Source organism: Vanellus vanellus, assembly GCF_965231255.1.
Source record: "Vanellus vanellus genome assembly, chromosome: 7".
In the NCBI taxonomy this organism is placed as follows: domain Eukaryota; kingdom Metazoa; phylum Chordata; class Aves; order Charadriiformes; family Charadriidae; genus Vanellus; species Vanellus vanellus.
The window spans coordinates 37,396,781-37,409,999 of NC_138912.1; the positions used below are offsets into that span (position 1 = coordinate 37,396,781).

The following is a 13,219-nucleotide window of genomic DNA, read 5'->3' on the forward strand; positions in this document are numbered from 1 at the left end:
TGAGCTGCGCTGGCCAGGGGAGGGGAGAAGAGCTGGAAGGAGAGACCAAGTCCAGGCTTGGAGGACATCAGAAATGTCCAACTGGGAGTCCCTCTCCTTCTCCAGCCTCCATGAGCTGCTGATGAGCTGGTGGTAAGGCACTGGCACAGGTTTCCCAGGGAAGTTGTGGCTGCCCCATCCCTGGAGGTGTTCAAGGCCAGGTTGGACGGGGCTTGGAGCACCCTGGGCTGGTGGGAGGTCTCCCTGCCCAGGGCAGGGGGTTGGGACTAGATGATCCTTAAGGTTCCTTCCAACCCGAACCATTCTATGATTCCACGATTTCACATTCCCACCAGTGTCCTGTGAACTCCCTCCTGCTTTCCTAAACGTCCCCTCCCCATGCCTGAACCCATCCTCTGAACCACCCAGCTCACCCTGGATGTTTGGCTGGCAGTCCCCCATTACCACCTCGCTGGCGTTCACCCTCTCCAGCAAGAGTTTTCTGAGACATTTTCCATTCACTCCAAGCAGAAAAAAAGGATGGAGGCTGACCTGGGAGTCTTCTCCCAGTGTTTGACCATCCTGTGCTCCCCATACCCCTGTGGGAAGGCAGAGGAGGTGCAAGCTCCTCTAACACAAGTGCAGTAGGCACCTCCCTGCAGAGCAGGACACAAAACCCCCTGCCCCAAAAATTTAGAGGGTCAGTCAACTGGAAAAGGTTGAGAAGCCCTGTGCTATCCCCATCACAGCATGAGGGAATGCTGCCCTACTGAGCACCGATGCCCTGCGAGATGATGGGCTGCGCCACTCTCCAGTCCTAATGTTGGGGAAGCACCCTGGGAGCCACGGACGGGGCAGGGGATGCTTCGTCTCCCACCTGATTCCTTGCAGAAGTCAAAAGCACGCTCATCCCTAGAAGCCTTTTTACCCATCCGCTGATTCGTGAGCTATTTCCCCATCTTCCCCCCTGCTCTGACTGGCTACGTCCCTTACTCCATGCAACCGCCCCAAAACCTGGAGCCACGTAAGCTTTTCCCTTAAGGCCGGTCCGCACAGTCACCATTACTCCGTGAAAGAGGAACACAACTTGGGGTGAGCCTCATGGCAGAACTCCTCATCCACGAGCAACTCAAAGCTACAGCCAGCTCCTCTGCTCAGCTTCAACATCTACCGCCTTTTATCCCGGACTATTTCTGCCCCCGCGCTCCCTTTTTTCTCCAGGAAAAAGAAGGGGAAAGAAAAGCTTTGGAGATCGTCAAGAAGCAAAAGATAGCGGCAGCTACGCAGGTGCTAGGGGAGAGCGGGTGCCCTTGGCCAAAAGGATGGAGAGATGCGGGGGGGGGGTGAAACCTGAAGGAACACCCCCCCCAGGTTTGCAAAGCCCCATCCCGCCCACGTTGGCCACGTCAGACCAACCCAGATGGATGCAAGCTTCCTGGGCAATCCCTGGGACCGCTGCAAAGCTCCGGGCCAGGATGCGGGAGCCCACGGACCATGGCATCCCTGCGCCCCCGCCGAACTCACGCCAGCGGCAGGCCTGACAGCCGATTGAGAAAGCGATTTGCATTTTAAATAGGTGCTTATTGATGTCCGCAAGTCTCCTTCCCAAGATGGGAAAAACTACATTATTACTTTCTTGTTGACCGGCGTTTACAGCCGGCTGGAAAGATGGGGAAAGAAAATCAGGCCGGGATCGATTTTCCCATCCCCGATGCAAGGCCAAAGAGAGATCGAAGAAGCAGAAGAAAACTGACAGGCGGGTGGTAAAGGAGAGAAACTTTGCCAACCAAATTAAAGGTTGCCTTAATGAGGAGAGTAATGGAAGGTTAATTAGCTCGTTTACTTCATTAGGCTCTTACTAACAAGGTTTCTCCCAAGGAAGCGTGGGGGGAGAAGACAAGAATCCAGGTGAATGGATGTGTTGGGGACGATGATCAGGGAGGGGACAACCCATGGAGGGTGACAGAAAGGGGATATTCAGGAATATGAACCAGAACATATATAAAAAATAATATATATACACACACACATATATATATAAAAGAATATATAGGCTAATGCATTTGCAAAAAAGACAAAGGGACTGTTCTCTTCCCCCTCTCCATAAAACAATCTGAAAACCACAATGTGAAATTCAGGAAAAAAAAAAAAAAAAAGGGAAAGCGGTGTTTTTTTAAAGCACAAGACTGCCTTACGGATTCAGGTTATTGAGCCCCAGGGGAACATGGTGCTTATTTTACCCACCTCGCTGCATCCCGCACGCTACAGAAAATCATTCCCACGCTGAAATCAATGCCTGGTGGTTGAATCGGACACCGTAGTTTATAGTCTGAGGTCTGCCGGAGATGCTCAGGCTATTCCTGAGGGTCTGCAAAAGATAACTCTGGGAAGCACACCGGCAGGCTTGCCGGAAAATGTTGGGGGGGAGGCGAAAGAAATTTTTCTAAGCTCCGAAAAGTCACAGCTTTCCCTTTCAGACTTCTTGAGGGTGGTTGTCCTGGGGAGAAACCCAGCAGCATCCCAGATGAGAGGTATTTCTGGGTAAGAAAAACACCGAGGCAAGGCAAAGGGCATAACCTCACGAGGATGTGGGAGGATAAGGTCCCAGGGTGAAGGCAGTCACCAACTTTGCGAGGTTTTAGGGACAAATCTCTGCAAAACCATCCCTGGGAAACATCGGTGTTATTTTGAAAGCCCGTCTGGTCTGAGATAGGTACCTGACCAGGCAGCTGGCTCGTCTGACCTGGCCTGAGCGAGGAAGGAGGGTGTCGGGAACCACGTCGGGAACCGCAGGGGTTAATGCCTCTGCTGGGAGATGCTCGTGCGTGGGTGGAAGGTGGGCAGCCGGGTAATGCACTCCCTGCAAACCCTTCCGTGTCTCCCCTTCTTCGTCCCAGCCCTTTGCTGGGACCGTGGGCTGGGAGGGGGTCCCACAGCAGCCTCCCCACGCCGCTAGCCGGCTGCCAGAGCCCACAGCCCACGCAGCCAAGCCAGACCGGGGCAAATAAAGCGGAGAGGAGGGATCACCGAGCTGGGATTACTTTCCACACTTCCCTGGAGACTCATTTTTCTCCAGACCCTTCAAGGCAAATCAAGCGCATTGTTGTGTTAAAAACAAGTTACTCTTGGTTTGTTTGGGCTTTAATGAGTTTGGTTATCGGAGCTTTTCAGGAGGACTTCGCTGTGCAGGTCTGTAGCGTATGAGGAGCTTAAGGAGACCTCCCACCCCTTAATTCTTGCCTCCCGCTGGGTCGTCTTAGGCCCCTTCCCCATTCCTGCGGGACTAGTGAATACATCAACGGACAGTGAGGCACGTGCAGGGAAGCTAAGAGTCCTCCACCGCCCGTGAGGGGCACGGTGGTGCCAGAGTCCCAGCGCATCGCCAAAAGGACAGGAGGGGGATGCTGGACCGAACCTCCCTGCTCCTCTCCCAGTTGCAGGGAGCTTGCTGGAAGCTTGGGCTGGGTCTTGGTGACCCCAGAAGCAAGGCCACGTTTTCATAGCTTCTTCCACCCAAAAACAAAGTTTCCCAGCTGAAAGCTCCACCTAACCCCAATGCCTCTCCCCCTCCCTAAGTCACAGAAGAGCTCCTCATGGGGTACTCCCAGCCCCAACACAGCTAGTGGGATGTGAGTCCAGGGGACCACTTTCAAACCCTCCGTGCCTGGGAAAGGAAGGAGCGGAGATCTGAGCAGCTAGGTCTGACGCCTGGCCAGCATCAGTCCTCTTCACGGCCACCGGGGCATGGGACCCTGAGACTTTTCTTTCTGCTCCCGTTTCAGCTGACGTGCTCCAGGAGGACTTGCAAAGCAGCGGTCCTACTCCCTGCTGCCAGCAATGAGGCAGCTTGGAGCGGGATGGAGAGGAGCAGCAGCATGAGGACACACACCTGAGGGCTTCTGCTGGCTCTGGGCTCAAACAGGATTAAAGGACTGGCCCCACCGGCTCCTCCCTAGCAGATCATAAACTGCCCAGCGCTGTCCTGAAGCAGAGGGGATCCGGGGGCACTCCTTGCCCCCTCCCTGCAGAAGGGATTTGCCCTGGGAACATCACCATTCGTGCCAGACCTCGCTTCTTGCAAAGCTCGCACTGGAAGTGTTAGATAGTGGCATGGATGATGGACCATCCCCTTTTATCTGTCCCTCCTTCATCTGACCATTGACGTGTCCCTCTCTTTGCAATGGATTTATCCTCTGTCTGGTCTGAGATCTGTGGACGCCTCTGGTCTAACAACCCACCCTCTTCTCCAGCTTCTGGACTTCCCAGCTGGGAGAGACAGGGCTGGAAATACCCTCTCCTCTCTCCTGCTCCTCTCACCCCAGGAAAAAAAACAGTTGTTGGGACCTGCTTTGGAAGATGTTCGCTAATCCCTTTGCAGGCAGTGATGGTGGCTATGGCAGAAGAATGGCCATTCATCCACCCTACCACCATTCTTCCCTATCGCACACAGCCCCGAGCCCTCTGTTCCGTGCCGGGAGACGGCATCCTTGCTCACCGCACCTCTCCAGCCTTCAGCCCACTATTAGGAAAGCCAGCACCCATCGAAAGCCAGCACCCATCAAAACCCACCGGCTGCCCAGGCAGCACTGGTGTCAGAGCCCCAGTTAATTTAGGGCTCACTGTATGTTCTTGGTGCCTCTCGTTCCTGGAAGGCATGAAGTTACACCGGCTGCCTGCTTGCTCAAGAAGTGTGAAATTCTTTCTCTGACCTTTTCTGTTATGTTATTAAAAGGCTTCATGGCCAGTTGTTTTGGAAAAAAAAAAAAAAAAAAAAAACATAATATTTCAATATCTGTTGGTAGCTGGGGCAGAACTTGCTTATATCTTCAGGCTGAGCTCTGGTCGCCTCCCCGCTTCACCTCCGAGGCTCTCCATCCCGCTTTTCCCCTGGCACAGCAGGGCTCGGAGCAGGGGAAAAAAAAGATGTTTGCACGGGGAGAAGCTGCTAACAACTGCAGAGCCCCGGACAGCCCGCTCACCCCTCCGCTCGGGTTGTCGCGCATGTCTAACTCCAAACCGCCATGATTTATGTCGCAGGGCAACCTGGAAGCTTTGTCTCAAGCAAGGACCCCTTCACGCTGGTCGCGGTGAAAGCAGACGCGCCGGCAATCTCTGGCCTGAGGGGGTTATCACAGGGGTAGAGAGCATGGAGGAAGGCGAGGATGCTGCCTTGGGGTGTGTTGCAGGCTCCCCGTGCACGACAGGAGCCGTCCCCCGTGACGCCTGGGCTCTCCAGATGTTCTCGTGCAGGCACACGGCTGCCCCAATCTCTATGACAAACGCCTTTCGTGGAGAGAATTAAAGAGGCGGATGGACGGAGAGGGGGACGGAGGGAATGTGAAATAGAGAGCAAAGAGCAGACAAACAAAATCTCGGATGGGGGGACAAGGCGTGAGGGCGCCTATCCGAGCCCACGCATCTCCGGGCACAGGGAAAGAGGCAGAGAGCGGGAAGCAGGCGGCGGCTCCGCGTCCCTGCTGCCTGCCGGCACTCGGGGTTGTTTTACAGTTGATTTATACGTGTAACAGGCAATGTTTCTCTGCTGTCGCTGACATTAGGAGCTGAAATGCTGCAGAGACGAATGGCCATTTGTCACTGCAAATGAAGTCTGCTCGCTCCTTTTTTTTTTTTTTTCTTCTTCTTCTTTTTTTTCCCCCTTTTCCGCTTTCAGCTGGCCAAGCAGAGGGCAGCGGGAAAAGGGCGGCAGCGAGGAGCGCGCTTGCTGGGCAGGACCGGCTCGCTGCTCTTCCCGGGTCACGAAGGAAACCCCCTTCCCTCCGCCTCCACCCACCCAACCACGCACAGCCAAAGGGGGGGAGAGCAAGGCAACGCTTGCTGGAAGATGGGCAACCAGCCCAGAGTAACTTCTCCTCCTTCCCCGGGACGTCGGGCTGGGCAGAAGATCAGCCATCTCCCGTTGCCTCAGCCCCCCATGGTTTTAGCTGCTTGCTCCCTGCCGCGAAGGAGCTGCAGGCACCGCTTTGCCGTGTCAGCTGTGCTTGGCCATCTCCGGCAACAGCTGGTGGGAAGCCTCCTGCCATCCTTTGGGGACAGCTCACACAGCCCACGCACTCCCCTGCTTCTCCGGATCTCATAAACCTCCTGATTTGCCCTTAGCACGCTGGAAACCCATCGCCCCGCCAAAAGCACGGCCCTCCAGCGTCCCTTGGAAACACAACCCTAACGGGTGGTGGCATCATCGCCGGGGGACAGAGCCACGGGAGGATGTTTCACGTTGTCACCGAGTAGCGGGGCTCAGTTTCAGGGCATCAGCTTTCCACACCGCTGCAAAACCTGTACTTATTTGCACAAAGGGGAATTTTCCAGCACTGAGCAGGGGGAAGCCAACAAAAATCCCTTTTCACGAGGACATCATTCAGTGGCCACCAAAGAAGTGTCACTCCCTGTGGTTGGCCAGGCTTTCTTCAAAACCCCATTCCTAACCCCGATGGGTGAATAGCCATAAAGAGCTCGCGGGCAAGCGGAAAAGAAAGTGGGGGAAAAGAAAGAAAAGGAGGAATTTATCGGCAAGGAAAGCAGACTCTTTGTCTGCGGCAGGTGGGACAGTTGGAGAGGCACAGGACGGACGGGCAGTGCCGTGGAAGCGAGCGGAGGGCTGCTTCCCGAAGGCGAGCGGCGGCAGCAGGAGGAGCCGGTGCTTTACGAGGGTTGTTAAAAGTTCGGGATCAGCTGGGAGGGCAGCCTGGATTTTCCGCGCTAATTGCATCCATTCTGATTTATCACAGAAGATTTCACTCCTGGCATTTTGTGTTCGCTCCGAAATGCTGGCATAGCTGGAAGTTGGGGAAAGAGGAGATGCAGTAACAATCTCATTGTTTCGTGTCTGATGGCCTGACTAGCGAAACATCTGCTTGAAATATTAATAACTGTCAGATGGGAACAGCTCAGGGGCTCTATACAGTTTCACACCATCTGTTTGTAGAGTAAACACACTTACGCACAGGCGCGTACGCCCAACTCTTTTGTCAGGGCTTTTATTCTCTGGATCGGCGTCCCTGCACGGATGGGCGACCGGGGGCTGTGTCCCGGGACAGCGGGGACAAGGCGGGTCAGGGGGGCAGCAAATTCATCTGCGACTAACGATAGCAGTAGTAACGCGCCCAAAGCCTAACAGGGGTTTTGATGCTCCCCTTTTTGATATTGCGCATCCCGGAGGAGCTCCGCTTCCCGTTTAGGTTATTTTTTCAGCGCAGGGTTTTGTTCTGGTTCTTGCTGCGCCCCACACTGGCACTGACATCAACTGACATCGTCCTCGCACCCCCAGAAAACATCTGCTCGCCAAGGATTTTGGGTGTTCCCACCGACCCAGGCGGGAGGCATGAACCCTAAAGAAACGCCCCGCTATCGTCAGCACCTCTGTCTGCTGCACCATCATTCTGCTGCCAGGCATTTAATACCGCGCTCTGCTAAATACAGTCACTCTTTTTCTATCCTTCACCCTTTTATCAGCTCAATTGACCTCGATTTGCTTGAGGAAGGTGATGCTTCCAAACAAGGCAGTGAGAAAACCCACACCGAAAGATAGATGTTGGACGTTCACTCTCATCAATGAAGCAACCGAGTTCGTTAGGTACCAGAGCATCTTTGCCCATAAGAATTAAGGTAAGAGAGAGGCAATGACGGGACACAAACCGCGTACACAACTGAAACACTTGGTGGACCCCATGCACTGAGGAGGAGGGAGAGACAAGACCATGCCCAGTGGCATCAGCATCTGCAGGAGAAGTTTGCAGATGAGACCTTTCAGTGCAGGAGTCTCCTTGAGCTCCTGCTGTGGTGGGAACCACACACATGTCCTCCAGAGACCAGGAGGTCTCTGCTCCAAAAGTCCATGCACGCATCTGCTCCAAAAGTCCGTGGGAAGGCTACACCCCACCCCACCGCCAGCATCTCCTGCTGCTCCCTTACCAGTGTCCCCAGTCCATCCCTTGGTGACGGGCACTGCGGAGCCAAGGACTTGGCAAAGACAAACAGGATGCTCCTACTCACGTGGACCTGGAGGACGGTGGTGCCCACGGTGGCGTTCTCAAAGAGGCTGACGTTGTACAGGGCCTTGCTGAAAATGGGGCGGTTGTCATTCTCGTTGATGAGGTTGATCTTCACGCGTGCGAAGCCAACGTGGTCTGGGATGCTCTCGTTTGCAAAGAGCTGGGCAGAGAAGGGGAGCAAAGGGGAGGGTTGGAGACACCATTTGTGAAGCTTGGGAGAGTTATTTATTCTTTAATGGAGAAAACAGCGCTCTCCTGAGCTCCCTCACCAGAGGAGCCAGCTCAGTGCTAACCACCAAAGCGTAGATGCTCAAAAAATAGAAGAGAGCCCCTTCTCTCTGCTCCGGGAGCTGCTCAGCTCTGGGTGACCTCAGCCCTTGGGTGCACCAAACACCCTGTACCACCTCCCTTGAGCAGCCACAGCCTCTGCGAGGCAAACTGGGGAACGTGCCACCCCACCGTGCCCTGGAGCAAGGGTAGGAAGGCTTTCGCTCATCTTTCTCCACCGGTGTATGAAAGCCCCTCTGCCGGGATTAACATCACCAGCATGGTACAAGCCTGCTTCGCCTCCCTTGATCATTTACAGCTCTGGCAGAGAGCGGGACAAAGCTGGAGCAGGACACTGGGGAGAGCTTTGGTGCCCGATAGGTGCACCTAAAACAAAGTTTTACGCTCTATAAAGCTTTTACGGCCCCGTGACATTGCAAGGGGGAGCATGCTCTGCTTAAGCTCCTGCAGCTGAGCCTTTGGATGCTGGAAAGAGCGAGGAGGCGCAGAGAAAATCTCTTCCCCACCTCCTTCTTTTCTTTATTGCCGTTTCCATTTTTTTGGCCGTATTGCGATGCTCTGGAGTTATGTAGCGTGGATTAGAGAGATTAATGGACACCGGTTAACGGTCACTCTTAAGAATATGGATGTCCCATGGAGCACAGGGGTTGTTGGCTTACTCCTCCTGCCCCCATAGTACACGTACCGAAAATTCGTAGCGAGGAATGGTCTCAAAGTCCAGCGGCACCGCCACCCGGACACGGATGTCCGCCTTCCCCTGGATGGAGGTCGGTGAGATGATGAAGTGGTTGGAGTTGTTGCCCACCAGGTAAACCTCGAAAACGCTGTTGGGTCCCTGGGAAGTGAGAGAAGAAGGCTGACAGTGACACGTCAAAATGCAATTACCCGAGACGCAGGGGAGAGTTTCTCTGCTTGGGTTTGGTTAACCGAGTCATAGGGTTCGGCGCCCACCTTAAGCACTCTTTGTTGTGTTTTATTACTCTTGCTGGGCGTACAACGCGTATGATTTCTGTAAATCTTCTTTTCACATGCACCCGTTTTGTACAAAATCCACGCGCACATGAAAGGAATACATCCCTGGGATAAACCTGCCCAGCACACGGCTGGAGGGAAAAAAATCCCTTTTACTGTTTGGAGATCCACGCACCGCACAGGGTACCACACACTGGGATTTCATCGCCTTCGTGCTGGGGGCCACAGCACGGGTGCTTCTCCCAAACAGAGGGCTCTTTCCAGTAAGATAGCTCAAACCGGGAACTGGAAAACTCCTCCTCTCCCAAGCCCTGGCCGGCAAAGCAGCAGGACCACCGATATACCGACAGCAGCACTTCAGGACCCTCTGCTCTGGGCATGATGCCCCTTTGCAAAGCACGGTCCAGCAGAGCACGTGAAAAGCAAGTTCAGAAGCTGCCAGAGCCGAATTTCCAATTTTCCCCGAATGACCTCCCTCCTATCAGAATGAGGGACCAATTAAATGCACGAAGGGGCACTAATAGCAAAAGCCGGCTAAGCGTGACTGCCGAGAGCCGGCGACACGAGCAGAATCTCTGCTTGCCCTCCTCCTTCCCACCCCCCCCACCCCGGCAGCCAGTGGAGCTGGGGGCAAGCTGAACATCTCTGGAGGAGCCACACGGCAGGAGCAAGCCCTGAGGGCACCCACGGAGCCACAGGAGCCCAGCAATGCTCAGCTGGTGGCCGAGGGACAGAAGGAACAAAAGGGACCCAATGTTGGGGCAGACTTAGCTCCTTCCAAAAGCTGTTTGGTGGGAAACTGGGATGTACAAACCTCGGCACAAGTGAAGGATGCTCCCCTGACACCAGTACATAGTCTGGGAGGGAGGGAGCAGAGGATACAGGGAAAGGCGGGAGGAAGCATCGCTCCCCAAGCCATTATTTCGTACCCTATCCTTAAGATACCAATTCATAGCAAATGACCGTTTTCCACTAGCGGCAAAAAGCCATTTCGTTGAGGAATTTCTGCTGCTGAGCCCTCGGTGTCTTTCCCAGGGCTCAGCGCCCTTCCCCGCAGGACACAAAAGCACCTTTCGTGGCAGCGAGATGGGAGGGAAGCCGGAGAGGAGCGAGTTTGTCGGAGGCACGAGATAAAAGTTGAAACATCAAAAGAAACCCAAGTATTTGCGGGAAAGAGAGATGGGTGGATTAATTCCCCTCCAGCTGGGGAAGGAGATCAGCCTCCAGAAACCCGCCGTCCCTAATTAGCAGCCCCTCAAGTCTCTCGGTCCCCCCATGTGAGGGCTGGAGAAGGGGAATACATCTCCCTCTCAGGAGGGCTCTGCTGCGAGTTGCCACTTATATATTTATTCAGCTATTTATTTTTATTTTATTTTATTTTATTTTTGTTTCTGCCCCCATGCTGCTTTCCTTGCTCCTGGTTCCCGGAGCCTGCGAGCCCCCTGCGGATGGCTGAAAGCAAATCTGAATATTCAAATTGTTATCAGCTGCCCAGCAGAAGGGGCTGGCTCAGCCCGGCTCACAGCTAGTATCCCCTTCGCTCCGGAGGAAGCCGCGGGAAGCCGCTTACATTTTCCTCACCCCTTCCTACCTGCTCCTGCCACCCAGAGCAAACAACGGAGCCGAAACGTATGGCACCAAGAAGAAAAACAAGCGCCGTCTGCCCGGGCCCGCAAAGGTCCTGGCGTGCAGGGGTGGGATCGCGGATGAGCCGGCTCCGGCAGCATCGTCTCTTTGCGGTGCCGAGGATGCGCACGGGATGCACGGGGGCGTGCTACCGGTGCACGACCTGCTTTACCTGCTCTTTTCCCCCCTCTGACCCCCTTACCCTCCAGTATTCCTGGAGGTTTTTCCCACTGCTGCAAACAAATTGGCCCCTTTACCTTCCTTTAGTGGCACAAATTAACGAGCAGCCTGCCAAAGCTCAGCACCCCCCCATACCAAACCCGGCCGCACGCGCCCTCCATCGGAAACAAGTTGAGCCATAAAGAAACAGGTTTTGGAGGGGGAAAGTTCGCTTTCGCGCAACGCCCGGGACACGGCCACCCGTTTCCCAGCTCGTCTCATCCCGGGCCAGAGCACGGGGCCAGTGCTTGCCGGGGCTCGAGGCTGCTGCCTGCTGCCTCCTTCCCGGCAATCAAACCTCCTCCCAGCCGTAGCCGCCGCCACCGATGGAAATTTCATGTCAATTCAGCTAAAAGACAATCGTAGCTGCAGTTAGGCGTAATTATCACTTTGTTCTTCGTGTGCGTATTCCTCAGAGCGTGTAATAGGAGCCGCGTCGCGTCCCTGCTGCCGCAAACGCCGGCATCAACCTCACGCCGATACCTGACTTCCAAAAAAGCGACTGCTGACTGATCAACCCCCAGGACTTCATATTGACCTGTTTGCCAGCCCCGTGGGCCCGATATCCCTCTGAAATTCCGGGGGGCTGGAGCAGAGGGGAGACCGAACCATCCCTGGGCACAGCTAGTAGAGCACGGCCCGGCAGGTGAGGGCAGAAGCTCAGGGGTGAGGCTACGAGATGCCCAGAGGTGGGTACGTGTGTCCCTCCAGAGGTCCTGGGCACCACATGGGACCTGTTCACCCACTTGCTCTGAATCATGGCCAAAAGTCCGCTCTTCCAATCTACATGGGGAATGGTTCACCACAAATCGGGGAACCCCTTCTCACCTCAGGAGGTCAGGAGCAGCCACGTCAGCGGTTCCAACTTTGACTGAGGATAGTCCATGAGTTTCACCCCTGCTTTTTCACCCAAACATGGCTTCATCCATCACCGCTGCTCCCACCCAGCCCCTTCCTCATGGGAGCGCACACGGAACTGCTGCAGAAACTATTCAACCTTCCACCAGTCAAAGCAAGTATTTAGCATCACTTACCAATAGCAACACAAAAACTCCAAGTTAAAAACAAAACCCAAACCCCTAGAGAGGCAAACAACCCTCCCTCATCCATACCGCTCCCTGACATCACCGAGGTGCAAAGGTAGGTTGGGGGCCTGCAATCATTTTCAGCACAAAGTGAGCTAGATTTGGGAAAAGCAGCCTGGGATCCTCAGTTTTCTTCTCTTCCTGCTGACTTGGGACAGGGCTCCCTTCCATCCCCTCTACCCTAGCTCAGCTGCAGCTTGCTTTTCCAAAATGGAGAGCCCTGCCTTTCTGAAGCACAAAATCCAGCTTTCCTCCCAGCCACTTTCTAGGCACGGGCTATTACCTACAAAAAGCTGAGGAGTGTTTAATATCCCTCATTCTGGCAAGTTTGCAAAGAAAGGAAAGCGCTAAGAGTTCAGGAGTGGTGGAGGAGGAAGGAGGGGGAAAAAAAAAAAGGTGGTTTTAATTTTTTTTATTTTTTTTTTAAAAAGAAGCAATTAGTGCTTCTTTGTACAGCTTGGATACCTTAACGCCTGGTTCTAGCTAGTCAGAGACAAATAATGCTTAATCCTTCCTTTGAAAACATAAAGAAAAAGGCATAAAAAGAGGGTTATTCTCTCCACCCACTTCAAGGCATTTAACTCCAGCGCTCTGAATAGCCCCTCCGGAGTTGCCTGCCTCTCTCCTGCCACCCAGCACCCATCGCCCACCCAGCACCCAGGCATGACACCATCAACGACCCGTTCGAGGGCTCACTGGGCACGGACACTTCTGCCCTGCATCCCTACGGACCTCACAAAGGTCGCAGGGTGATGCAGGATGCCTGGAGCAAAACGCTCCCCAGCCTTTCCCATCCTCCTCCCTGCGCCCACAGCCGTTTTCTCCCCGTCTTTCTGTCCATCCTAAGTGTCAGTCCTTGCCTGCTGCTCCCCCCTTCCCGGAGGAGTTTTCTCCTTCCCCGCTCTCCCCAGGTTATCTGCTGAATTCCACACACGCCTGCACAGACGGGATCAATCCGAGGCTGCCTCGCCTTCAGCTTATCTCTGCTCCAAATGATTGATTTTCCCTCTTTAAGGGTAATTTGCTGGTGAATTCCATGTA

General features: G+C 54.4%; 1 protein-coding gene across 1 annotated transcript in view; it reads right to left on the reverse strand.

Annotated features, from left to right (window-relative positions):
• CDH23 (cadherin related 23) overlaps positions 1-13,219 on the reverse strand; it is a gene marked incomplete at its 5' end in the record, with an annotated part of 203,926 nt that overhangs the window by 73,840 nt on the left and 116,867 nt on the right. The window contains 2 exons of the mRNA XM_082486729.1: positions 7,990-8,148; positions 8,962-9,111. Of these exons, the coding sequence (XP_082342855.1) occupies positions 7,990-8,148; positions 8,962-9,111 (309 nt within the window). The remainder of the gene's footprint in view (positions 1-7,989; positions 8,149-8,961; positions 9,112-13,219) is intronic.